General features: G+C 39.9%; 3 protein-coding genes across 3 annotated transcripts in view; all 3 read right to left on the reverse strand.

Annotated features, from left to right (window-relative positions):
- The window catches only part of LOC140935309 (uncharacterized), a gene marked incomplete in the record, with an annotated part of 8,185 nt that extends 2,098 nt beyond the window's left edge, over positions 1–6,087 (reverse strand). The window contains 4 exon segments of the mRNA XM_073384860.1: positions 1–202; positions 1,089–1,137; positions 2,239–4,652; positions 5,999–6,087. Of these exon segments, the coding sequence (XP_073240961.1) occupies positions 1–202; positions 1,089–1,137; positions 2,239–4,554 (2,567 nt within the window).
- A 9-nt stretch (positions 6,088–6,096) lies between these two features.
- Positions 6,097–9,629, reverse strand: LOC140935333 (uncharacterized). The gene is made up of 2 exons (XM_073384884.1): positions 9,036–9,629; positions 6,097–6,640 (listed from the first exon to the last, which is right to left on the reverse strand). Exons 1-2 carry the CDS (start codon positions 9,588–9,590, stop codon positions 6,374–6,376), a joined length of 822 nt encoding a protein of 273 aa, XP_073240985.1. The 5' UTR covers positions 9,591–9,629; the 3' UTR covers positions 6,097–6,373.
- Positions 9,630–11,524: 1,895 nt separating this feature from the next.
- On the reverse strand, positions 11,525–24,158 carry LOC140935322 (uncharacterized). Its single transcript, XM_073384874.1, has 5 exons — positions 23,660–24,158; positions 16,102–16,403; positions 14,816–14,917; positions 13,711–14,106; positions 11,525–12,747 (listed from the first exon to the last, which is right to left on the reverse strand). Exons 1-5 carry the CDS (start codon positions 23,791–23,793, stop codon positions 12,506–12,508), a joined length of 1,176 nt encoding a protein of 391 aa, XP_073240975.1. The 5' UTR covers positions 23,794–24,158; the 3' UTR covers positions 11,525–12,505.
- Between the last annotated feature and the right edge of the window lie 2,985 nt (positions 24,159–27,143).

The raw sequence follows: 27,143 nt of genomic DNA on the forward strand, positions 1-27,143 counted from the left end.
ACGTCAAGCCTGTTTGAATGTTTAGCCTTTGTTGCCAAGTAACGAATCAATCTCTTGTTCTCAGAAGTCGGATCTTCCAAGGAGGCCTGGTCCCACTGAAGATTCAGTTTCAATTGATGTACAACTTCTCTGGGCTCGCATGACGCTGACAGCAGTGATTCCATTACCGTATCAGGGATAGCAATCCACGCATTTTCATTTCCTGCAAGATATATTACCAGCACCCATAACTTCAACTGCTTCAACTTCAACTTTATTTATTAGAAACGGTATTACAATAAACTGGCCCGCAAAATACCAATTGCTCATCTAGGTAGCCTGATTCTCAGACGTCCGAGGTAGAGGGAGGGAAGCGAAAGGACCGCGAACGACCTCGGACGTCTGAGAATCAGGCTATCATCTAGGCGGCCCAGTTAAAAGAAAAAGCAAAATGAAAGGTAAGGAACAATCCATTCGGTCCAAGAACAAGGATATCGGTGCTACTTGGCAGGCATTACTAAACGGTGTTAGAGATACAGAAGCTCCGGAGTGGTAGCAGAAAAAAAGGTTCTGAGAAGGCAGTAAGAACTAACATATGGGTAGGGTACCTTCGCTGTTCATCCCGAAAAGGTCAGCGGTCGGCGTGCAAGATGTAATCATCGTCTTGTCATGAACTGACCTCAGATAGTTTTATTTCATTGTAAAGAAAATTGTCTGGCCTTTTTAGCCCCGTGGTTATTCCAGACAGCCAGTACCACAAATTATTATTAGCTTGTTATAATCTTATTCTAATTCTCTTTTTACTATTGGTACAATAAAATTGTTCTTGTTAAAAGTTACTTTTGCGCGCAGTTCAGAGGCGGGGAGTACTGTTTTAAATAATCCAGCAAATAACGGCGCGACGAAATAAATAATAATAAAAAAATTAAAATAAATCGCCGCAAGGTTACAATTTCGTCAAATTATTCTGTTTAGAAGCTTGAACGCAAAGGTATGAAAAAAAAAAACCGAAAGGTCTGAGATTTTACGGAAATCAGCATCACGTATCGACATTTCTACTACCAATGGGGTAGCGACTGTTAAACCATTGTTTATTAGTTGAAACGTACCTCCATTATCAGGTAGTCTACATCTTCCATCATGTTCATCAATCGCTAACTTTGATGATCACGGAAATGAAAAAAAATTATTTAGTGTACAGAGAGGGTTGATGAATACACTGTTATTACTTAACTCAAAATTGTAATCATATTCAAATGACAAGGGCGACTAAGTAAACGAGTGTAGATTAGCGGCATAATTACTAGAAGAACGTCAAGCACAAATTTTACTTGAACAGTTCGAAAACACCTTTTTTGGTGGACGCTGTCTCCTGTGAAGAAACACAGAATCTTCCTAAAAGAAGATCCTGTGTAAAAGAAAGATACAGTAAAATTCTCCTGCATCTTACTTCCTTCATACTTGGATCAAAAGAGGATAGGCTAATGGTATGTTTATTGTTATACTTCGTTTTCAAGGGCTGGTAGTGACTGCCCGGTTAGAAGACCCTTAAGATTGTCTCACGAGCCAGCAAATAGATCAAACCACTGAATAAGCCGAAACACGATAACAAGGAAGACAAAACGGTAACATTTTCTTCATGCTTTTTTCCAATTCTCCTTCGGCTCGTTCCCTCACTTTTGCTTCACTCGATTGTATCAAAATCAAAGGTGCTACTAAAAGAAGTGTGGGAATTGACGTCATGGCCATAAAGGACGCTTTAATTCCGACTTCATAATACTCACTTCAGAGCAAGCAGATCATAGCGAGCCAAGTTAGTAACGTTCACCAGCCGAGTTTGCTACATACTCTGCTTAACTCTTAGAAAGGGTCAATGCTCTAAACCTCTGTGCGCTGGGTAGCCTCATATCAACTAAGTTCACTAAAACAAATTTTTGTGTTTTCACTCCCACGGTAAAACGAAACCAGACTCTTTAAAAACTAACTCTTAACAAATTCAAAGGGACCTCCCTATTTGATAGCAGGTAAGAGATTAAATACAATTAAGAGCTGAGAAAACTAGTTTGAGGTTAGGATAATCACTTGTCAAGCCAATCTTACCCCTAAAGCCTCCTTAGCAATCAAATCAAGGAGACATAAATACCAGTTGTCCTCGTACTCAATCAGAAGGTTTCTTAGTAACCATCAACGGCCAACCACGGGAAAGTGATTTTAGTGACTTGAACCCCTCTTAAATAGTCATTGTATCACCGTGCTTACCTGTTTACCTTCTGCTGCAAGCCAAGGTGCAAACAGATTGGCATCAACTCTGTTATTTAATGCAGCTGCCTCCTTAGTGCAGACAACCCTGTCAGCACTGCTCAACTCTGACTCAGACCAGAAGTGCAGACATTCCTCTCGTTCACATCTCTGCATGTGATGAGTACGACAGTAGTTGACCACACCTCCCTGAGAACAGACCGGGCAGATGACACCTAGCTCATACTTCATATTCCTTAACCAATGGAACTCATTCCGCATGCACTCGAGCATCAAACCTAACTGTCTACACACAGCACGAGCACAGGCAACTTCAAATGCATCATAGTGGCCACTTGCAGAAGAATTCGGCGACGAATGCAAGGAATCCATAGACTCGACCACAAGATTCCCTCGGTGAACAACAACTTCAATGGACCCAGAGTGACACCGGAGGACCACGGAACAGTCTTGGTCCCCAAATGTGTGAAACCTGGCAAAATTGAGGTACATCTGGGGGTTTACTGGGCTCCAAAATTCAGTTTTGCCCCACTGAAAAAACTGCAAGATGAGTCGGGGAAACAGACCAGGAGGAACTTGTCCAGATTTAAACCTGAGGAAAAGAGAGGGAATTCTGGCAGAAGCAACCAACTTTGTAATGTCCTGCGGCGGGTATGACATCAACATGGATGGCACCAGGTACTCCTTGGTACATGACGAATCTGGTACAGGCCATGGACAAAGTAAGCTGAATTTCTCCATGATCGCAATGAGGCTCTCAAATGTGTCTTGGTGATCTATCAAAGGACCCCAGACACGTTGTAGAAGTGATTCATCTAGTATGCCTGTCGTCTCAAGTTTATGCCACCGTTCTTTGACTTCCTTATTTTCATGGACATAAGGTTGAACGGTTATTACCTTCTTGAACACATCGATGAGCCATTGAGGGTTCAAGATAACCAAATTGTTCAACACCGCAGTTTCATCAAAATGAATCAAAATCCGCTGGTCATGGAAAAAATTCAGTAACGTCACAAACTCTTGATTATCATAAATTTTGCACACTTCAGAAGCAATATGTTTAGCTCTTTCGAGAGAAATCCATTTATGCCCCTCTTCAACAGCGACTTGAATAGCCTTCTCGTATTTCAACCATTTGATCGGAATAACTTCTTTCATCTGTGGAAGCTCTTTGGCAACAGCAAGCAATTTTTCACGCAAGCGTGTGACTTCTGAACACTCGAATTCAAGGCCAGATTTCCTATTGTCCACGACAAACACATCATCATACAGGACGCTTTTGTACGGTTTGGACTGTAATGAGCCGAACACCTCAAGGGCTGCTGCCAGAGGCTCTTTCCCGTCGTAAGGACCATCTGCGTGTGTGCAGACCAGAAACACAGGGGGAAGTTTCTCTGGCAGAATTGAAGATCTAGGACCAGAATTTGTCTGACCAGCCTCGCCTTGAGAGACCAGAGAAGCAACGGAATTCATCCAGAAATCCAGGTAGTCTAAATTGGTTTTTCTGCTGAAGGAGTCTTCAACTTTCTTGAACAATCCCTGTTTTACAACAGGCTTGGCTGTTTCATAAGGATTTCGGCTGAGGTCGTAAACCAGAAGGTAAATTGCTCTTGTTGTAAGAAAGAGTGGATGAGTTGTATAGTACACTGATTGACCACCAAAATCCCAAAGTACAGAATAAATGCCATCCTCTTCATCTGTTTCCTTGTTGCCTTTCTGCAAAAGCTTTTTGATCAAGCGTTCCACCTCTTCTGGTATCTTTGGTGAGGCTGGGTCCTCCGTCCTAGTCTGGGTTGCGTCGGGTAGCATTGGCAGTGCCTCGTCCAGAACATACTCGGTTTTATCAGTTTCTACTTTCCCAGGTATCTGATGAGATTCTCCTGTACCTTCTGTCATCTCACTATTTTGGGTTCCTATAACATTGTCAAGGAATGGACCATTGTTATGGCTGTTTTCAGTACGCACTTCTGCAGTTGTCTGAGTTGACACACCGCCTGCTTGAACATTTGAGTGTACTGTGTCAGTCCGGGGAATGTTTTCACACTGCACCACCTCTTCAGTCCTTTCACTGGGAACACTTTCTTCTTCGTTCAGCTTGCTCACAACCAGTCGAGCTGCATGGTGCTCGAAAGAAATACCTCCTTCAGAGTTTCTTTCCTGATCTCTCTCCCCTGTCCTCCAAATTTCAGTTGAAATCTCAAAAAGTGAAGGGTCGACATCTATTCCTACAGTGCTGCCTTCATCTGGGTTGAAAGGCTGTCCCATCAGTGATTTTTTTAAGCTGGTTTTTCCAGCGCGATCCTGTCCAATAAACATGACTGGCACCCTCTTGACGCAAGTCTTTCCTTCGGCGAGGGCTTTGTTGTACGCTTCTACAGCCAAGCGTCCACGAAGGTTTATCTCTGGAGGAACCACTGTAAACGTAAATGAAAAAATGTATTATTTTTCCCGAAAGAAATGTGGCCAAACATTGCAAAGTAGCCAGCTGCTTATTACACAGCGAGCACTCACGAGGTTGTAGCAAACACGAGGCAATATCACTGAGTGCAGAGTAACTGAGCGGATGCACTAATTTACGTTTGACTAGTGCAAATATCTTGAGTATTTTTGTCTGAAGCCTTCTGCTTTCTCATAAATTAATAGTTATGTACCCTCCATAACTAGATAACTGCTTATTCACATGGCGCAAATTGCTTTTCACTAATAAAAATTTCATCTTAAAGAAAATTAATACTTGTAAAGGAGTTTTTGCTATTAAAAGGGAAACCCTATCAGTACAGTTGATTAGACCACTTTCTATCGACTGGAAGTTAAAGCTAAAGAGTTTTGGCGGGAGGAAGGCGAATACCATTCCTTGTTCCATTCGTTTCGCAGATTTATGTTTAAGTGACAGCTTTGCTACCAACTCTAACTAACGGTTCAGGAGAAAAAGCACTTCTGACCCCACTGAAAATCCCTGGGTTGCATGTATCTTAACCCTTTGACCCCTTACAGTGACCAATATTTAATTTCTCCTTACAGTAACACTGCTCCATCAACATAAAGCCACAAGGAAATAGAAAATGATCACAAGTAAAAAGTTCTTAATTGCTAAACAAATTCTCCTCATCTGTACCATAGGAAATGTCTAAAGAACAGGATGGAGAATAAAGATACTGATAGAATAACACCCACATAATTATTAGGACCTATGATTTTGGGGTTCAAGCTAATCAAGTTTTTTCTAACCAGGTGCCAAGTGAGAAATCAGCCTGAAAGTGTTCTAAAAAATTTTTCAGAAATACTATACATCATATATTACAAGAGGTTTAATTAACAAACAATGTTTTATTACTTGCACTAAAAATAAATTTGAAATAGAATAATAATATTACTATTGTAAGTAAACATACCAGTTACTGTATTGTTTTCTTATTCTGGCATCCTCTATATCTTTATATAAGAACATGAACATTTCTTTATCAAGCTGAATTGGCTCTCATATATGCCAAATCTAGTCCAGTTGTTCTTATATGTAGGTGTTTGCCGTATCAAGGTTTGATAAAGGGTTATGCTACTCTTTTGCGTGATCACACTGCACAAATATGGATACAACTGGAATCAAGGCCTGCATTGCAGCCGGACTTGTCACTGAAGACCCAGATAGAGAACTTGATATAGTCCAACTGTCTATATTGAGGATTTAGACTGTCTGCAACACAGTCTACTGGAATGATAGAATCAATATTCTACTGTAAGTAAAGTTCAACTATAAGTATACCTTCTTCATTCTTTGTGTGTTTCTCAGCATTGGCTTCCTCTCTAAAATTACAAAAATATAAACAATACCTTATCAACTGTACCCTTGCATTAATTTGATTTCCAAAGGGGAGGGAAGCTAATTATCACAGCCCTAGACTACCATTCAGCATAAAAAAAAAACCAAAGGAGTGGATTCCCAGTTGGTGGAATATCTTTCAAACAAAAACCTGGAACAGCCATAGTAGAAATTAGACCTGCTTTTCCTGGCCGGTCTTATCAGAGGAAATTTATTAGTGATTGTGTAAGCTATAACTGGGAATTATGCATTACTAAGATACATTCAAGAATCAATTCCATGCAACCTATTTCTGCATGCTATAGAAACTGTTCTTGACTAACAGCTGTACCTGATGTTCCCTTCAATGCACAGAGAACTTAGAGCATGTTCCAGTCCAGTTTCTTGGCCAGAGACATTCTCCTTAATTCCAAGAACATTTTCTAATTCTAAAATAAGTTTGGACATTTCTGAGTAAAACTGTGGATTTTTTGCCTCTGAGGTGTTATGAGCAAGATGTTTCAACGATTCTGCAAAATTGGCTTTCCGTTTTTTAGATGCAGTAAAATGAGAAGAACTTTCCACTTTGGCAGATTGAAGCACACTCTGCAACAAAACCAAATGTTCAAATTAAAAGTTCATGGCAAATATGGGTATGTTGTAGTTCAATTTTGTTTTGTTTTTTGGGTATGGTAATGTATGGTAACAAGTTTAAAACAAAGGGAAATCAAATTTACTGTAAACCAAGAATATATTAGAACCACCACTGGTTCACCTAGTGTAAAAACTGCAAACTAGGTACCATTGTACACTCTTGATCTTTCTCTGAAGAAAAAAAATGAATTTTGTTTTTGGATATGGTAATGTATGCGAATGAAGTTGAAACAAAGGAAGAATACAAATTAACAAATATGATAATAATTAGTTAAGACCTCATCTCACTTATAACAATTAGCTACAAACTCTTGTGATTAATCAACCGCTGATGTCAAAAGTGCAGCCTTCTTGCAGGTTAATGCACCATTAACCGAGAAGACCTAGGGACAAGGTTGAGTTGTTTTGGTTGTGAAAACAAAACTGGCGGACATTTCACTTGTTTCAAGAGTAAGAACTAGGAAAAATAATAGCTAAAAACATGGCAAGAATAGCAAGAAGACAACTTGAAGAGCGACATCTGCTATTTGGAAAATATTTGCGGAGCTGAACAACCCTAAACGTGCACTATAGAAGATGAACTTAACATTGATGGAGGCAAGCATGTTTTAGCTATGTTTTAAACGAGGAATTATTTTGAATGAATAATAAAATAATTTTTGAACTGGGCTTTCGTATCATATAAAGACGCAGGTTGTTATCCGCATAACACCCTCCTCAATCTCTATAATTCTTCATAAGATACTCAGCCTCATTCATTAATTGGTAATTAATTACAGTGTTATTAATACTCGAAAATAGTGATAATCTGCACAAGTTGCAACTTTCAATTAAGCCCATAAGATCTCTCATTTACATTTTATAGTATATCATGAATGCACAATGTGTGGACATCTCATAAGCTCAACTGGATAGAGAACTGCCTCTACTCATACAAATGTCAGGGTTTCAATGCTGTTGAAGCTTGATTTGTTTTGGGTATATATACTTTTTTAACTGCTTAGGTTGACCACATTAATAATTACGACATTTGGAAAATGGTAAAACCTAAAAACTCAACTTGTCATGCAAGACCCCCTTACAAATCCTCCCAGGATATCAATATCTGATAAAGATCTATAGAGGTCAGGTCTTATCCACTGAGTAGCTATTTATCTGGAGGATAGCACTACATAGCCTTTGAACAACCAGGGGCAGATTGTCTAGGTACTACATTTGTATCAACATTAAATTAAACAGGTACTTTTTATACTGTTATTTGCTTCCATCTGTTTCTCTAAGTCACTATCAATATTTATGTGGATAAATGGTGTATCTGATAAATTTCCTCAGACCGATAATACTGGCCCTGTTAGGGTAAAAAATCCGACAAGTGACAAGGCCTTGAGACAGCAACATAAGACCAATGAAATGGCAACGAATAGCATGAAGATGGTAACAAATAACATGAAGATGGGTTGAAACTGCAACAGTGATGAGGAAAATCACAAATACAATACAGTCAACTCTCTCATAGCGACCACTTCTTGTAAGCGTCCACTTCCCGTAAGCAACCACTTTAAAAATAACCGTTTTGTTTCTCAGGCAAACACTGTTTCAAAAACTCTCTCGTAAGCAACCACTACGTAAATTTCTTAAACGACCGCGACCACTCTTTGGGCCAGAAATTTGACATATTCTTTTGTTTTCTGTTTCCGGTAAGCGACCACCGGGCATGATCACATATGATTGTAACAAAACTGTTGCTCAAATGTCACAAAAGTTCATTTTTGAATAGTGCTGACCAAGTTAGATGACAGATTATAGCAGCTGACTTACAAAAAAGATGTCTGTAATACGATCTGTAGGTAAAAATGTGGATTGTCACATTCATGCATTATCATGTTATGTACAAAGTTTCGTCAGTTCCAAGACCTATTCGAGTTAAACATTATTAGCAGTTCTCTTTTTGCTTCATTTTTGCTAGTAAGATTATGACTCTATGTAATTACATTAATCAGTTCAGTCTGAGTTATTTTCTTGATTTTTCCCATAGACGACAACCTCCCATAAGCGACCACTTTGTCGTGCACCAAGGGTGGTCGCTTACAAGAGAGTTGACTGTAGTTAAAAAAACCAACAGTGACATGACCTCCTATTCAATAAGGAAACACCGCTTTTGAAACTCACACTTGGGGGACACATGTAACCCCTCCTGAGAAGGCCTCATAAGGTATACATGTGCATTTCTTTCATCATCTCATGACAAGTACAAGCTTTTTCAAAGAAACTACTCATTCATTTATCCTTACTTTTAATTATAAGCATAACTCTACTTAATCGCTTGTATAAAATTGCCTCGGCTTACCAGGCCTCCATTTCTTTTCAACCAGGAGTTAAGATTACAATCCATATATTTGACGACTGAATCCACAATTTTCTCCACTGCCATCTTGCCTAAGCCTTGCTGCTGCTCACAGTAGGCGCCAAATGTGGCGCCAAAGGCCAAGAATGCTGCCACTCTTCCGACATCTTGCTTTTCCTTGAAGATTACATCTCCCATGTCATTGACTAAGAGCGGAAGCCTTTCAGGAGTCGAGACCCGAAAATTCATGCCATACGTATCATTGGAAAATAAATTAGCATGTTCCGCAATGATACGATCAGCAGCAGCTGTGCTGAGGGTCGCTTTGATTTTTTGACCACATTCTGCGGCTAGATCCTCTCCTAGGAACTTGATTACTGACGAGGCAAATTGTGGGGGGCAGCTAGCTTCTCCATCAATATATTTCTGAAGGCTGTGCGAAAATCGGCTTTGTAGTATTTTGTGGTGAGTGTAGCTGTTTACAAGTTCAAAAATATATGGATAATATTCAGTCTGCGACATTATGTTTAGTTTTCCGGCGGATAAAAGGAAAAACATACAGCATCGGTTTCCTGACTCAACTCGTCCGCCATACTTCCTTCCTGCCTCGTTTCCAAATTGCTCAGCTCCAGGTCCCTGGTGCACAAATTTTATCACAGGCCACCCAAGCTCGAGAATGTGATCATTTGCGTTGCGTAACGTTCGAAATATAGGGATTTGCATGAGGAAAACAACCCGATTGTTTCTATAACCTACGATTGTGAAGGGTGTAAATTAACACAAACCTTAAGTAAGGTTAGCCTATTTTATTTAAATCCTTTCACTTTCACGCCTCTTCTCACGCGAAACGTTCCCAGTTGCGACTCCGTCATCCCAGGCACCTTTGCGATACTTGCGGGGCCCTATGGTAAAGCTTGAATTAACGCTCATTCGGATATTCATGCAATGTTTCTCCGCGCGTGACTAAACAAGTAAGGGCAGTAAAGGCTGCACATAGACCCGGAGTAGTCAATCGATAAAAATCGGTATAGATAAAAATCGTTAGCAATCAAGTTTTACGGTACACAATCGATATCAATCAAATCACATTCACCGATTTTTATCGATTTAATCAACGATAAATCGATACCGATTTATAACGTTTGACAGGAGCCCATCATTTGATGGGCTCCTGGGCTCCTGGGCTCCTGGGCTCCTGGGCTCCTGCGTTTGACAACTCCGAGACATAGACCATTCAAGACCTTCAGGTAGAAGAGAAGGTGAAGTGAACGCAGCAGAAAAATAAATAAATAAAAATAATCGGTAGCCTGAGAAAACAGCCGACTTTTGGCTACGCAAGCATTTCCCCGCCAAATGACGTCTGAGAAGCTAGCCTGGGTGGCAGGCGTTTGGAAGAGAAGGGGAACGGGAAGGGGAAGGGAATTAGGGCGCGAGACCTTTTAACCCCTGCCAAGCAGGCTAAAGAAACGAGAAAACAATGGCGTCCTTGCTAGCGTTCCTTTTCTTTCTCCCTCGCGCGCCCAAAGTCCCCCTTCCCCTTTTAAAGCCTGCCACGCAGGCTACTGAGAAACGAGCACAGAAATTCCATACTGATGACGCGTCAATAACCAGAACTGGGTAGTGCTTCTGATTGGTTGAATCGAATTTCCCACGCGGCACGACTAATCAAAAGCACTACCCAGATCTGGGTAGTGACGCGTCATCAGCATGGAATTTCTGCGCTCGTTTCTCAGACGTCATTTGGCGGGAAAACCAGTGGTAGCGTAGCCAAATGTCAGCTGTTTTCTGAGGCTAAATAATCAGGGGTCCACTCCCCAATAGCCCACTTTCGATATACAGGTAGGCCCGGTTCCTGAAAGGCCCATTAGCGCTAATCAAGGATTAAACCTTCCCATACGTTGCTTGGAGCAACATTTTGTGTTAATCATTACTGTATCTCGGAGTAAAGGCTGAACAGTATTTTGTTAGCTCGAGATGCATGTTCTTAAACAAGAACACTTTGCTTAAAACTTGGCTTAATCCTGTGTTAAACTTAATCATCTTTAAAGGAACCGGGCTGTGGTGTAGTAAAATTCTGAATCTGAGCTTTAGGAACACAATCGCAAATTTTTCACGACTCCATTGTCTCGCAATTCCCAGAAGAGATCACAACGAAAACCAAACCAAATATAGAAAAATGACCAAAAGCCTCGGAGTCATGTTAGAATTTTGAAAACTATATCGAACGTGGGCTATTCGCGCCACTATTCATACCAAAACACCTTTAATGGCCTGTTTACATGGAGGTGGGTGACCCCAGGTAGGTGAAGTAACCCGCTCTGGTGGATAACTCGCCTGTCCACATAATCTCTCATTTTAATTTGATTACGTTTACATGATAGGTGGGGTGACCCGCCGCATGTTACCTCACCTATCTGGGGTCCCCCACCTCCATGTAAACAGGCCCTAACAAACTAGGCCTGCAAAGGAGGATGCATCAGAAAACATATCAATTCATTATTAAACATTCTTTTACTTGCAAATAACTGAACGTGTCGAATACAACTCTGCAAGAATTCAAAATATTCCCTCTTCAATAAATAGAGCTACGTACATAAACAACTATTATAACGTATCTTATTTTGTAATATACAGTATAACTAAATCAACAGCGTCTTGCAAGTTTCAGGATCATTAATGCAAAACATTAATGCAAATTTTCAATTCCAAAGAGTGAAACAATACGAACTCGCGAACAAACTAGAATTTGGGGCGCACTAACTTAATGAATGAGTTTAGTTTGGAATGAAGAATCACGGAGATGAAAACAATAAATAAACATATTGCTTGAAAAACGATTTCCACCTAATACCTTCTATTACCAGCTAGCTAGTTCCTGTTCATTCTGTTTGCCTGGAAACAGAGCAGACCAACGATGCGTTCTTCTTTACTGAAAACGATACTTTACTTTCTCCGCTCTAGAACCATTTACGAATCTGCTCACTGTCAGCCAAATTAGCTGTGGCAATAAAATCAGAGTAACGAACCAAGATAAAACAATTTTAAATTAACCACAAATTATCTCTGTCCTGATAGGCCTTCAGTCGCAATTTTGAAATAATCTTTCTAATTAGAACATATTCTTTTCTCTTGACATCACATGCTTTTAGATCATAAAACAACTTTTTCTCCGTGTACAGAAGGTCAAAAAATATTCCATACACAGACGTTTGATTGAACTGTCAATTCACGTTTTCTCGCCAGCGAGCTGCGTTTCTGCGGCGTCCACAACCAAGCAACAATTACGCCTTTACCCTCAAGAGAAAATCATGTCCCACTACTCCCTCTTGTTTATATACCATCGATTGCCATATGCTTTTTTCCCACGACGGGGTTTCGTTCTTCCCTTGCTTCGCGTAACGGCGGGTACCACAGAGCTGGGACTTTTTTCCTCTTCATCGGTTCCAGCGAAATTCGACCAACCTTTGGAGGCGTTAAACCTCCGAAACATCCGCGGATCTTCTGAATAACAGTAGAGCTTTTTCCACTCTGGTTTGTATTTTTGGAGATTCTAAATGTTTAACAGGCGCAGCTTCCACTATTGCATTGCATTTTTCGGTTACACAGTACTCGTTTTGTCGAACTCTCAAGCGACAAACTAAGATGATGTTTCCAATAAGAGATAAGAGAAGACAGGCCATTAAAGGAACAATAATGATCCAGTTCATCTCTGAAACTGTGGAAATATTAAAAAGACATGGAATTAAAAAGAGATGTTTTAATTGAGGAAGGCATTTTATAGAAGTTTACCGCACATACAAAAAAAAAAAGAAATCAGCCAAACCCTTCAAATTGTACCGCAATCTAGGTCGCAATTGTTGAAACTTTCTTCATCTCCGAGCCCTTTATGCTTCAAAGTTGGGTGCGAGGACATTAATGAAAAGCAAACCGATAAAATCAATATTGTAGGTGCATACTGATATGGCCACCAACCTCATTACCACCAAGGACAGCACCCACAGTCAAACCCTGTTAATACAGACACAGCTGAGGGCGTCGGCATTAAGCGGGTCATGTTATTAAAGTCGAAAAGACACCTTTTATTAGTACAAAATACTATAAAGGGATTAAAAGAGGATATTAACATCGTCAAATGTAACATCTCTAACCTTCACAAAGCCGTTATTCCGCGGACTAAATCCACAGAAACACTCAAAAATCGCTCGTCTATATATTTCTTAATCAAAACCGTTCTCTGCGTAACTTGAAGGATGCCAAAATAGCCACAATTTGAAGACTATCCGGTGTACTGTAGCGCTGGGAACATCGAAATGCTATAAACAGAAGGATTTTTTTCCTTCAGAAAGGAAAGAACTGTTACAGCAAAGGATTTGATAATGAAGTGTCCGCATTAGCAAGGTTGACCTTCTATGAGAATCTGTTGACTGGGCAAGAAACAAGTGTCCGTTGTCCTCATTAATGGGTGTCCGTATTGAGCAAGTTGAATTAAGAGAAAATGTAAGGGCTTTCTTTCCCCAGGGACACAGCAAAACACTGCATGCCTGCAATAACGAGGTGTCCGTATTAAGGGAGTGTCCATAACGCGGGTATACGAGAGGGTGGACCAAGTAATTGAAATTGTCGCCCCAAGGGAGAATAACTCTACGGTGGAAAGGAAAATAACCCGAATCGGCTTTACCTGCACCTAGCACACGCTTATGTCCAGATGTGCCTTGATCGCCTGAACTAGCATGTGCCAGAACTGGTGGCGTCACTGTTTTTGTAGACGTCGAAGAAAATGAAGAAGAAATGGCGCTTGAACTAAATTTTCTTGTTGGTAAACTTGATGGCCTACCGACCTCCGCGACAGGCGCGAGTAAAGTTGAGTTTGTGGTAAGAACAGTGGTGGATCCCGCATTTGTAGATAGGATCGCTGCTTGAATATCTGTGTCAGTACTTATAACTTTTGTTCTTGCTTTTGCTGACGTTGCATTTGTGACGCGTGGTTTTGTTGTTGTTGTTATTGTTGTTGTTGCTGTTGCTGTAGTTGTTGCTCTTGTCGCTGTCGTTGTTGTTTGCGGATTGCAACGGGGGTCTTGAGGAAAACAATAAACAAATCAGAGAATTAACTAATTACTATATAAACAGTTTATTATCATTGAGTCATACTAATCTAACGACCGTCGACGGCTTTTTAAAGCGAGAGAGAAGAGAGCTACTGGCGCCCTGTATGCTGACGTCCCAGCATGTTAATGTGTAAAGAGGGCACGTCCTGTTGTCCTCTTGTCTCATCCACGACATTCGGCTTCGGTAAATAATTGATCTGCTCGCCAATGACAAATCACGATATTTCGCTCAACCTCGTCCAATTTATTTACGCTGACAACAAGCGGCAGAAGTTAGACTTACATGGACACTTTCTAAAAAAAATAAAGAAAATGTGCAAAATGACATTTGTGGATGAACCTATCGAAACCTGACATGCTGTGCAAATACAATGAACATTTAACAAAAAGCAGCGAACAATTTGCCATTTGCCGTAAACGTGATTCTAGATTTCTCTCTACTCTCTAATCGTGAATGACTTTTCCACGAAAGACAGAAGAGTTATTCGATCAACAACGGATATTACTAAAGTTAGGAAAGACGCAAGCCCGACAAATCACTCCACGAAGGCCTGTTATTTTCTTGAAAATTGAATCCTTCTTTAGTCCAATTTGATTCGGAATCAACAAGCGGAAATACGAATGTTCACTAAGTTTACTGAATGCCTACACTGTCATACATTTTGAAATATTTCTAACCTTTCTTGTTGAGACACACAAATATTCGTAGTTTCATATTCCTATGTTGGCAATTTCCTCCTGAGGGTCTATCAAGTGATTCTAGAGAACCATCCGAAGTCGCTGAAATTTCATCAGATTAAAATCAGTTTAAGCAATCTTACACAAAAAGGCAACTTCACATAACATACATCACATAATAACAAACATTTTATTCCAGGCAAAAAACCAAAGGAGAGATTGCATTCACATTTTCCGCATCGCTCATTGCAAAATGTTGTTGAATGATACAGTGCTTGCCTAGTCTCTGTACGTCGTCTTCCTGAGCCTCCTAGGTCAATGCATTCGGATGACGTATCCGTGACCCAGCGAATCGCTCGGACCACGTGACCCGAAACGCATAAGCCGCGCGTAATAATCAGGACTAGCGACTAGGAAATGATAGCAGAGAGGAGGACGACTACGAGTACGAGATTTTCTCAATGTATAACTCAAACGTGAATCAGCGTCACTTTGGCGGGAAAACGTGGTAGCCGTCGTCATTCTGCTACGAGTTTTAGCGAGAATGTCGTAGCGGCGGGAGCAAGTTATCAAATGTACGAAGTTTTATCATTTTGCCATCGGGAAAGGGCTTAAGCTCCTTCAGTATAAATAACCATACTAACTTTTTTGGTGAAAAAAAGTAGAATGAAGCTTTCCGGTGTGTCTTTTTTTTTAGAACTCGCACAACAAATCTCGTACTCGTTCTCGTCCTCAAATCTAAGCTCTCTATTTACTGATCAATCAAATAGAACGCACCGGTGAGAGGACACAAGATGTCTTGATTTTGTGGCCGCCCGTTGGGGTGTGGGGTGGGGCGAAGAGACAGCTGACATTTTAAGGTACGGTCAAACGGGCCGCAAATACATGCAACGAGAAGAAAACGATGTTGCTCGTCATTTTTACACCCACGTTCAAACCTGTCTTGCAACAAATCAGGTTGTTGCAGGTTACGAAAAATTTTTGCAGAAAGTAGACAAAATGTTTACACGTTGCGCGCTCTACCCGCCCAAGGCAAACTTGCATGGCGTGATTCCCGCGTACTTTTATCCAATCAGACGTGAGTATTCACGCAACTTGCATTATCCTGATTTGTTCATGAAAGACTGGTTTGAAAGTGGGTGGCAAAACACGCAATATCGTTTTCAAACTAGTTTTGTAGCAATGCTTCAAAACAAGTTGCACGTATTTGTTGCCTGATTTACGGTAGCGTAAACTGTGTACTACGCGACGGCACGTATCAAGAACCATGGACTAAATCAACATACCAATGAAGTAATACTCTTGCCCAGGAATGTAGCCAAAATCGTAAACAGCACTATATCTCTGAAACAATAATGTGAGGTACTTAAGTGACAAGGGAGTGTCGCATCGCAAAAGCAGTTTACTCCCTTGGCTCTTGTCAGTGCTACAGCGCTCATAGCTTTCGCGTGAGACGATCCATAGGTTCTGGTATTCCTTTTCTGTGCTGTCTACTTTCACTTTTTTCATAACAGTTGATGGATTTGGGCACACAACCTGAACTCTGGACAAAGGAAGTACGTAAAGAACGCTATCATTTCGATCAAACCTGAAAGGACAAGAAATTGAATAACTTCAACAATGGAATCAGTTCTGCTTGTCACAGGGCGAGAGTGACATAAATGACATATCGTAAAATTCCGAAAATAAGTCCCAGGGCTTTCGGAGGGGCTTATGTACGGAGGGCAATTATTTGGTACAAGTAATAGAAAGTTCTTTGGAAAATAGAAAAATTTATATGTTACCGCACCGATTTTGCTTTGTTTTATCACTTTGTATTTGAGGGCAATTTCCAAGTGCAGGCCCCCGAGGGTTTATATTGGGAGGGGCGATTTAACGGAGGATTTTTTTGCGTTACGAGTTTGGGGTGCTTTTATTTGGAGGGGCTTATACATATACACGAAGGGCTTATTTTCGGAATTTTACGGTATAATTAAAACAAATAGGCTTTCAAACCGAAGTTACATAATCAGCTTAATCCGCGAAAAAACTGCTTTCCTTGCCGGGTTCGACTAATTGCTATGATTTAGTCGAGCAATATACATTGAAGCTATGTTCACACGGCACACCGAACAAATTATAATTCCGACAGGGTGCAGGTGTTCCGTTCACACAAGGAATCACCTTAGGCGTATGAAATTTCAAAGCCAAAATTTAGGAGATATTTTAAGCCGGTACAGTCGAAAATTTGACTGAAGCAATGCGCGAACACCACGACCTTCTTAATTTTTCTACAGCAGGCGTGGTTGCATGGATGCGTGGTAAGTCAGCTCGGAGGCGCCATGATTGGATTTGCGTAAATAACTAGCGCTCTGTGCATGGGCCGATAGTGAAGCCTCTAACAAAAGTTAAAATTCAACCTGTTCGAAAATATATAAATAATGCACAGTTCAGTGTGAACCAAGCAACTCGCCAAATTTTTCAGCCGATAGAAAATCCGTCCAGTGCCCTGTGAACGAAGCCTGAAATTTGCGTCAAAACAATTCAGCAGTGTAATAACATGCCTCGCTGGTCACACAAGAACCCAAAGTGCGCAGGGACTTAGGTCTCGGTCAAGGGCTTTTTAAAAGTGTGAAGCGTTTCTACAGGTCACGTCAGTACGCTACCAGACAATTTTAGACATATTTAAAGACTTGAACAAATGGGCAAATTAAATTAAGACAGACAAAACACTTTTCTCATAAAGACTACGCTTGGTATCATATCCGTATTTTAATTTTTAATTTTTAGTTCAACGTGATCCCAACTTCAGTCTGCAACAAAACATTTAAATCTCTACAAAGAAGATCTCTTGACGGTCCTCTGACACTTTGTAATAAACAGGAAATCTGCCATGAACAAAGAATTGGCACGGGCGAAGCTTTGACTAACAATATTAATGGAAAAGCTAACAATACGACGAAGAAATCTTAAGTACTTTCGGAAACGAGTGGAACTAACTCTTAATGAAAGCCGACGAAAACATCAACCGACCAGGCATGCACGCACCGCTTTGAACACGCGATTTTTGACAATGAATAGACAAGCTTTAGGGCTTGTCTCAAGGTCGAAGGGACAGGGTTAAAGCATTGGAGAAAGCGAGAATAATTCCTGCCAAAAAAAGTAAGGAAAAGCTGGAAAGTGAACATAATAACAATACAAAAATAACTTTGATTTTTTTACTTTACACCTGACTTAACTTTTTCGAACGGAAGGTAATGAATTCTGCCATTGTCAAATTAGTGCGACACTAAAAAAATAAAATATGGCGCTCACGGAAGTACTGTAATCAAATAAATAAACCATACAAGTCTGACAAAAAAAGAAAATAGTGGTACCAGACAAAGACTTTTTGAAGTCTTGTGCGAATTAACAGAGGCTAAAAGGGTCTTTGACGAAGCCCATATGGCCACGAAAGGCCCCCATTTCCGATTCGGTTGTAGTTCTAGTGGGGACATGGATTAATTTTATGCCGTCTTGAATATGTGTGGTATAAAAAATCTCCGTTAAAGCAAATACTCTAAGCAAAGAACATCTGTGTTAAGCGAAAACCCTCTCTTTCTAATTGTCAATATCACTTCTCCTCACTCCCGCCTCTATCTGAGAAACAGTAAAAAAAAACTTTTCAATGGCTCAATTAAAAAAGATACGATGCTTGTCTAATAAGACTGTGAGGGTCGGTTATTTACGGTTTAGTAAATCTTTGGACCTCCAGACCTCCTCGTTACTGGGTCATTTTAAGAAAATATATGCTTTTCTAGAATACGCCATATGCTTTCATGAAACTGTTCACGATAAATGGCGTTTACATTAAAGCGTTCGGCAAACTGCAATGGCTTAGAAGAAGCAGTTTTGCTAAACACTGCAGGCTAAACTGGCCCTGAATCTTCATCGCTCTTGGCCTAGAAAGGGCGCAATAGATTTTAATCAACGCAATAGATTTTAATCGCAACGGACATTTAAAAATGTCCGTTGCGGGTTTTTTTAGTCGTTGCCTAGTAGACACAACTCCACCTTCTTTAAACTTTTTATTTACGCGTCGCATTGTTATGCTTGCGGTGAAAAAATACCACGCAAAACACCACTGAACAATTCCATGCATGTTTGTTCCATAAACAGATTTAATGAAATTTGTATTGCAAAATTAATCAAGATTAGAGGAACTTTGATGCATTCTATACTTATGTCGACAAGTTATTAAGCCTGTCGAAGTTCGTGTAAAATAAAGGCACCGGGTGATATGACTCGATAAAAAGTATGGCTGAGAATATCTTCCAGTAATATGGATGCTTATGGTTGAAAACCTCGGCTATCACGTGAGGTAAGAAGAGGCAGCGTCAGTGTTCTCCTTAGTTTTTTCCGTCTGCAATATCAAATCCCCCTTTGTTAAACTAACTATTAAACCATATGTGCCAGTCTGCGAGAGTGTTTTTTACAAATTTACAGACAAAATTATGTAGGTGTGTATTAATTACTGTATCGTTTCGTTGACGATTTGTCTAACTCCGCATGAGTTCGAACGCGTCGAAACAACAGTCCTGGGGGTACGTTTTCAAACTCGCGCATGGATTTTGGGGCGTGATTGAAGTTGTTACTATGTAAACTACGTCCGTATGGCGGTCTTGTTGTTTTTCTGAAGGAATTTAAATGGACCTTCTTGATAGGCAAATTACTGAAAGCAATGTTTTTCGTTTGAAATATGCTAAAACGCTACTGACATTGTGACAAGTTAATTTACATCCGCTTGTAGCTTTGAAAACGTAACAAGGAATTGCTTCTGCATTGCTTCTGTCGGAGGCAAATTAAAAAAGCACTTGTCGCCGCGTATAAAAGGAGGAAACTGCTGTAAATCAGTCCTAATAAAATCAAATTATCTTTTGCGTCTCCTAATGAGTTAAAGACGTAAGCAAAAAGCTGTGATGTTCCAATGTTTCAAATGACTTCACTGTCGTATATCAATGATTTTCAGGGTCCTTTTATTGCCTATGACGTTGGACTTACCAACGTTTGAATTTCATGTCCAAACAATCGCGAATCAACTTCTACTGGAAGCTTCTACCGGAATAGACGCCTTTAAGGAAGGAATTGTGTGGTTCTTATAACAATATTACTTTTCAGCTTCCAGAAAAAGAAAACAGCGGATCTCCAATATTTTTCTTTTGACATTATCGCCTTCGGAATCACAAAAAAGTCAGTCAACACAGCATCTTTTATAACTTGTGATTTGCCGCTAGTCGAATATTAATAAGATATTCCTTTGTAATAAAAACAAACTTTATTGGATTTTATTATCTTGATGATATTACTTCATGAAAGCGTAAGTATGTTTTTCTTCACGTCCTGATATTACTTTATGTATAAAAAGTAAGTCTGTTCTGCCTACGAGGATTGAAGAAATATAACAAAAAACATCAGATAACTAAAAAAGAACTACTACAACTGTGCTATAACGTAACGACATTGTTAACTCTTGGTATTTCACTTTTTATCCTGAACATGTGGTTAAACTGAAGACTCAACCGTTCCAAACAAAATAATCGTACTTGGAATTTCTCACAATGCATGGGGCCGGATCAATCAAAGATTTGTGAAATTATTCAGACACCTGATTTACAACAGATGGCTTTTCCGTACGTTCCAAAAATAGCATTTATTAGCCTATAGTTTGAATACAACGTGGAAATTGGGACACACACGTTAATTGACAAACGATGGATATGTCCTTGAACAGCTAATAAACACCTATCCTTATCTTCAAATACTGATTTTCTGATTTTATCTCAGAGCTGTAGCTGGAGCGTACACGCAAGTTTCTTTGACATGTTTTATTTTCATACAAGCTTAGCCTAACCATTGCATGACAGTTTATCGTGGCAAAAATGTATGGTATTCGTTTCGTCTTTCATAAAATAGGAAAAAAGCTCACCTAGTGTATTTTTCTTAACTGAAATCGCCACTAAGAACCAATTTTGAGGCCGTTTAAATTTGTAGGCGATGTGGTTGCTGTAGTGTACAGGTTTCATTTTAAACAAAATCACACCGAAAAATGATAAGTATGATTACTGGTTTAGGGCAATAAATCTGTCAAATCTCTACATAGCTGTTTTCGCTTGCAATCTGCAAAGTCAGGCAAAGTTAAAGACGGTGAAAGGCCAATGTCAGGTCCTGCGCATTCCAGCAACTATTAAACAAGCCAGTAACGCAATTTATGAAAGGATTATAGCAGAAACTCATTAAAACTACCACGTTTACAACGTAAAGACACCTAAAGAAATGTAATTCCTGCCCTTACAACTATTTTAACACCCCGAGGTCTATTAAATCCGGAGGTCTTAATACATTGCAATGAAACACGCCGTCTTTTAGCTTGCTCGGCAGGCTAGCTATATCATTTCATTCAGTTCATCTAGTGTATATACTGCCATTTTCATCTTTTTCGTATTAATGTGTTTCGTGAAGATATTTTTATGATTTAAAGCTCTGCATGCAAGAGGCTAGTGCCAGATGACCTCACGTCTTTTTCATCTTGGAGAGCACATCTAACACCTTTTCAGACACAATCCAGGAAAAATCCGACAAGCCAGTTGAAATCTCCGGAAAGTAATTTTCTTGACCGTGATGACGGACAAGGGTGGCCTTTGCAACAACTCAATCAACTTTTCTAAGGTATTGGACTCATTTCAGAACGCTCTAATGAAATGAAAGATATCGCTAGTCGCCTGAATTGCCAACTGACAACAATTATATCTCCAAAAGGACCAAAAGTACTAAAAAAGCCAAAGAGAATTCAATTAACAAAATAACACCGCAAATAGAATGGAGAGGAAACGATTAACACTAAAGGTGTTATCCGCTGATTAGTTGCTCTCAAGTAGAACACAAGCCGTCTTGCATGGCGAATATTCGCTTGCCAATGCAGATGAAGTATAAGTTGTACTACTGGACAGTCAATAGTGGCTGACTTGTGTTATCTCCTCTCTCACAAACGAAAATAAGCTGTTAATATCTGAGCGGTGATATCATTTCATCACTTGGCAAATAAAGGACCCACTCTGTCTTTAAGAATTAATTACAAAAATCTATATCAGAGGGTATCAAAAAAGCTCGTGACATAGAATATTCAATATTTTAAGCACTTTTTTCAGCTATAACATTTCAAAGGCTGCGCTTTTCAAGTGCTGCTTTCAACATTGGTTAACTTTGGCCCCCAGGAGCTGGGTTAAAACGTCAAAATAGTTTCACATACTGTTTTCACATGTTTTTGTAAATTTACATTGCACATCATCCGATTCCTTTCTCTCATTTCGTCGCATTATCAAAATGTTATTCTTAGAAACGACAGAATCAACCCAGACGGAAAAACAAATAAGGATTTCAAATTCCAAGAGTTGGCCTACTTAATTTTTGTGCAAACAGGATTATCCCACAAAATTGCCATGAACCGGGGTCATACGTTTCGCTTTTGTCTGAGGTTGAAGGCACAAAACTGTCTTGATTCAACGCTACATGGATCTTAGCTTATCAGAAAGGTGTATTGTTTTCGATAAAACTTAATTTACGTTGGGTCACTCAAAACAATTCACGGGTCATTTACTGTTGTTAGCTCAGGAAGAGTCTACCGCAAACGAAGTAATCAAATCAAGCGGTTACAGAACATTGAGGGAAGGGTATAAATTAAGCAAACACATAGACAAATAAAGAAATCCTTTTGTCACTAGTGTTACGAATACCGCCAAAGTCTCTCGAACGGCAGAAATCTGGTGGCACGGAGTGCTCACATTTCGCGTAAGACAAACAGTTAGTTTTCTAAAGAGTTTTCGCTTGGAAATTCTCTGTGTAACTAAGGTAACAACGCTTATCCCAATGGCATTCTCTAATTAAATTTATCAGAAAACTCAATACAAATGGCCAATTCTGAAGTACTTTCTTTTAGTTGTGTACACATTCATTATTACGAATGTGGTCTTTCATTACAACTTGTTGTTCTTGTAGCTTTCCAGTAGCCGGATATTTTTACTTGGTTAGGCTACACACACGAAGTTGCGAGAGTTATCAGTTGTTGGGTTATTGAACATGCCAAGCTAATATAGAAAAAGTCATAAAAGATAAAAGGTTTCCGCACAGACTTCGTTTTACTTCTGACATTGTTTTGCACTAGTGGTTTTCGAAGCAAACCCAACAGGACTATGTAAACAACGCGACATGAAGCAACAAAACAAAGCTACAAACGCCAGAAGTGAACGAATATAACTCAAAGCTGTTCCGCAAGTAAAAAGGCTTTTCATTGCACAAATATGCATAATGAAAGAGAGCGTTCAAAGCTACACGATATTGTCTATTTTAGTTGAAAAAGAAACTGCTCTCTTCAGCGAGTAAATAGACCGATACATGGCTGTAGTTCTCCACAACGTACTGCACTTTATAGTTGTGGCCACAAATCCTTATCAGTAACTTGTGACACATTATTAAAGGTAACAAAACCGCGAATAAGTTTAGGGAGTAATAACTTTCCTCCGACTCGATTGAACTGATAACAGTGCGCGATTTGTATTCACTGTAAAGGCTCCACTAAACACATAATTAGTAAGCAAGACAATAGGAAATTTAGCAATTTCAATAGGGAATACAATCAAGCGATGTCATTTAATAGCTTAGAGCCGCAAGAATCTAGGTAGAGAGGTTTCAAAAGAATGAGAAAACGGATTGTCCGAGAGACTGAAGAGTAAGTCAAAGAACTGACTGAAAATACTCGCGAAGTTTGATTTGCGTAATCTTATTAAACCATTACCCATGTAAATGAGCTATAGATTGAAAATGATGACTTACAGCGGATTCTGAGGAGTCCAGTAAATTGATGGATGATACAAAGCACACTCCACGACGTAGAAAAACAAGATAACTTGCGCCACAATCAGTAGAAGATGTTGCATCTTGAACACCGCGCCGCCAGCCATGTGCATTGAGATAGCTCTGCCTCGTAAAAACCGCGCGACGGGTTTTCCCTATTCAATTCCGTTTCACAACAGTTGGAGAGACGAATGTTTCACAGCTTCCTCCCCAACAACCGTAGCATACCGGAAAGGCTTTGATTCGTCTAATCCTCTTGCCACAAATAGCCGTGTTTTCATGGAGAAATATCAGACTGCCACTCTTGCCACTCCAATATGGTACCTGTGCTGAAGGCTCGTGACAGTCGCTGACAACCCTTTCGTCTTGTTTTGGAACGTGCCCGCGAGCAAAGACGGCGCGTGAACTTGTCACCTGACAATCCAAAGCAATCCGTATCAAAATTTCCCGACTGCAAATGTACTTTGTAAAGTTAATCCGTTTTTGTTCTTCTCCGCACGGTGTGTTTGTCTCGATTTCTGGTTGTACGCCAACTGCCCTTGAAACTCAAAACTTCATTGAGAGGCGTTGAAAACTGTTGGTGTTGATTAACGATTCTTCTTACTGTTCTTCAGCCCTCCCCCACTGTAATTTTCTCAAATCGTCCTCTCCCCTCCCCGCACCCTTGTTTATTGTTTCACCTTATATCAATCACATGGGATAACACTTTACGAAATCATACTAAAGCACAAATACGCAACTCGCTTCTTCCGTTACCTTTAAAAATATCAGATGAGCTTTTTTCTAGCCACTGGGACTTGCAAATTATTTCCCGTTTGGTGAATACTCGGACTGACATGTTTTGATTTTCATCTCAGGCCCCCTGCTGAAAACAGCATTACTATCCACAAAGAATAGCAAATAAATCTGTCAGTCTTTCAATAATTGCGGAAACTGAATAAGAAATATTATTCAGTGATCAAAACAGAAAGGAGCTATGACCCGACAATACTTTTTCTGGGATAAAATAAGTAACAGAGTAAGGATAACTGATAGGTAGTAAAAGTACTGATACTTTCTTTTAATTTCTTTGTGAGTAAAGAAGTATACTAATTCTATAAAATGGTAACCAATGTTTTAGTGTTTAACAATTAAAAACAGTGTGGTTAAGCGTTGACAGGCTCTCAACCAACAAGCAAAACAAAATGTATCAGACTTGCGTGAATAAGATTTAATAAAAGTTGAACTTGTTTGCAGTAAAATGTGCGAGAAAGTAGACGTAGGTCTTTTTCGTAATAACTGCCCCTTGCATCGGTCTGAAAGGTTAGGGCAAGCTTTTATTCTAAAGCAACGAAGGGTAAAAGAAAAGAAAAGTTCATAAATATGTTTGAGTCGATCTCTGCATGTCTCTTTAATCCCGCTGTGATATCTATTAGTTTATTAAGACGGCGTGGCTTTAACAGAGTCTCTAAATTTGTTGATCGATAAGCCGTCATGCAACTTGAACACAGTCACGCGATGTTCTGGCAGCTTCGCATAAGAGTTGACAAATGACTTTATGATTAGGTTTAACACAAAGTTATTAACAGCATTATTGTGGGAAGGTAATTACAACCCGATTCCATCGAGAGAGAAAGTAAAGTTATCATAAAAATTACATTTTCCTGGACAAATATTTTACTTTATGCTATTTTTAAGCGAGAGCTGAGAAAGTACTTTAATTAGTGCAAAAGAAGGCTGTAAGGGTCTCAAACAGAAATCAGATGTTTTGGTGTTCAGCTCGAGTAATTCCGTAGCATTAATTTTACGATGCGCTTTACATGCAAGTCGTCATTTATTTTCATAAAACTTGCTTTAAAAAGACCTCATTCTCTCCTGAAAAGGATGCAAACGGTTCCTCTTACTGGCCACTTTTGCTTTAACAGGCACTTACCATGCATTTCATTGAAACTGGATTTGCATGAAATTCTGGGCTGGCTTTTTATAAAAAATTTTCTTTTAAATTAATACTCTTCAGTATTAATGCTTTTTCCTTAAACAGTCGGTTTTAGCGCTCGGAAATACAGTTATATCCTTCGGACAACAAACAAAAATGTCAAGATTTTAGCAGCACCACTGAAGTATTTCACTTGAGAACTCCCTCTTTGGAATGGGTACTACCTCTCGGCGCAATGATTTCTGGGATCATTTGGCTAGACATGCGTTTCCCGGGTTATGGGCTCCTGGCGTTTCTTAATTTTGATTGGTTAATGGTTGCCTTGCATGAGTGCCATCGACCAATCATAATTACTGTACTCAAATTCGTCCCTAATAATGGGCTAATCATTACTAGCCTGCGTCGCAGACACTCTAAACCGCCGGTCACGAGCGTCACCAAATGCAACGATCTAGATGATACCAGGGTCGGCTGCAACGCAGGGTAGTCATTACAGGTACAGTAATCAAGAGAGGCTCTTGAGGAGCTACTTAGTGCTAGGGTAAATAAACAGCGAAAGAATATTACAGTCTATTTCCGTCATTTCAGAAACCCCCAGCCTCGAGACCGTGACTATATAAGGTCATGTTCACACTGCACCGAGAGCTCTTGTGTCGAAACGAAAACCATACAGTATTGGGTGGGTTTCCATAAGAACGGAGGTTTCGGCTGGACTTTTGTAACGGGGCAAAGCTGTGCTGCGCCGATCTCGAAACTGAAGCGTCACGTATCGGATAGGCTCTGTGGCGCACTTTGGGGCAATGTGAATTTCGGCCAATCGTCCCGGCACGATTGATGTTTGTGAACGACTTGTTCTAGTACCTGACCGTTGCTGTTCATACTGAGTACCAGATAGCTTTTCGAGTCGACACTAAAAGCTATTGGGTATAGTGTACGCATAGCTTTAGCGTCAGTAATAGCGGGGTGCGAGAAGAACTTCATTAGTAAACCTGGCCATAAAAGGCGGAGGAAATATATTTCAGTTGTCTTAACCTTAAAAGATGCCGCTGGAGCCGCTAGATGTCGGTCAGAACTACAGTGGAGCGATAAAATTGTGGTGTCGAAACCGAAGAAGGTGACCGCAAGTCAGCAATAGCGGGACTCAGTTAAACGTCTGAAATATAATTTTTGCTGGAGAAGTAGATGCTGTGTCCGTGTGATAGCGAGGCTTTACAAGGAGAGTGTTGACTGTACTAAAGGAGATAGCATAGATCAAGACAGGTGAGATTGATATGGCGACTATATATTAAACGATGGCCCGATTCAAGACATTCAGTTAATGTTGCAAAGTGTAACTGATATTGCCACCAGGCTATTTATAAACAGTGCCACGTACACGGATATTTACCGACTGGTGTCTACCTCCAAAACGTGAAAGATATTGCGTAACGATTTGGCATTACCAACAACTGAGTGTGGGGAACATTATCAGAGATGAGATTGTTACAAAGTGCAATTGATAAGACAGTAAAAAGATTTTGCGACGCGATTATCGTAAAGTGCAAAAAG

The sequence above is a fragment of the Porites lutea genome, chromosome 4, assembly GCF_958299795.1.
Source record: "Porites lutea chromosome 4, jaPorLute2.1, whole genome shotgun sequence".
Taxonomy (NCBI): Eukaryota; Metazoa; Cnidaria; class Anthozoa; order Scleractinia; family Poritidae; genus Porites; species Porites lutea.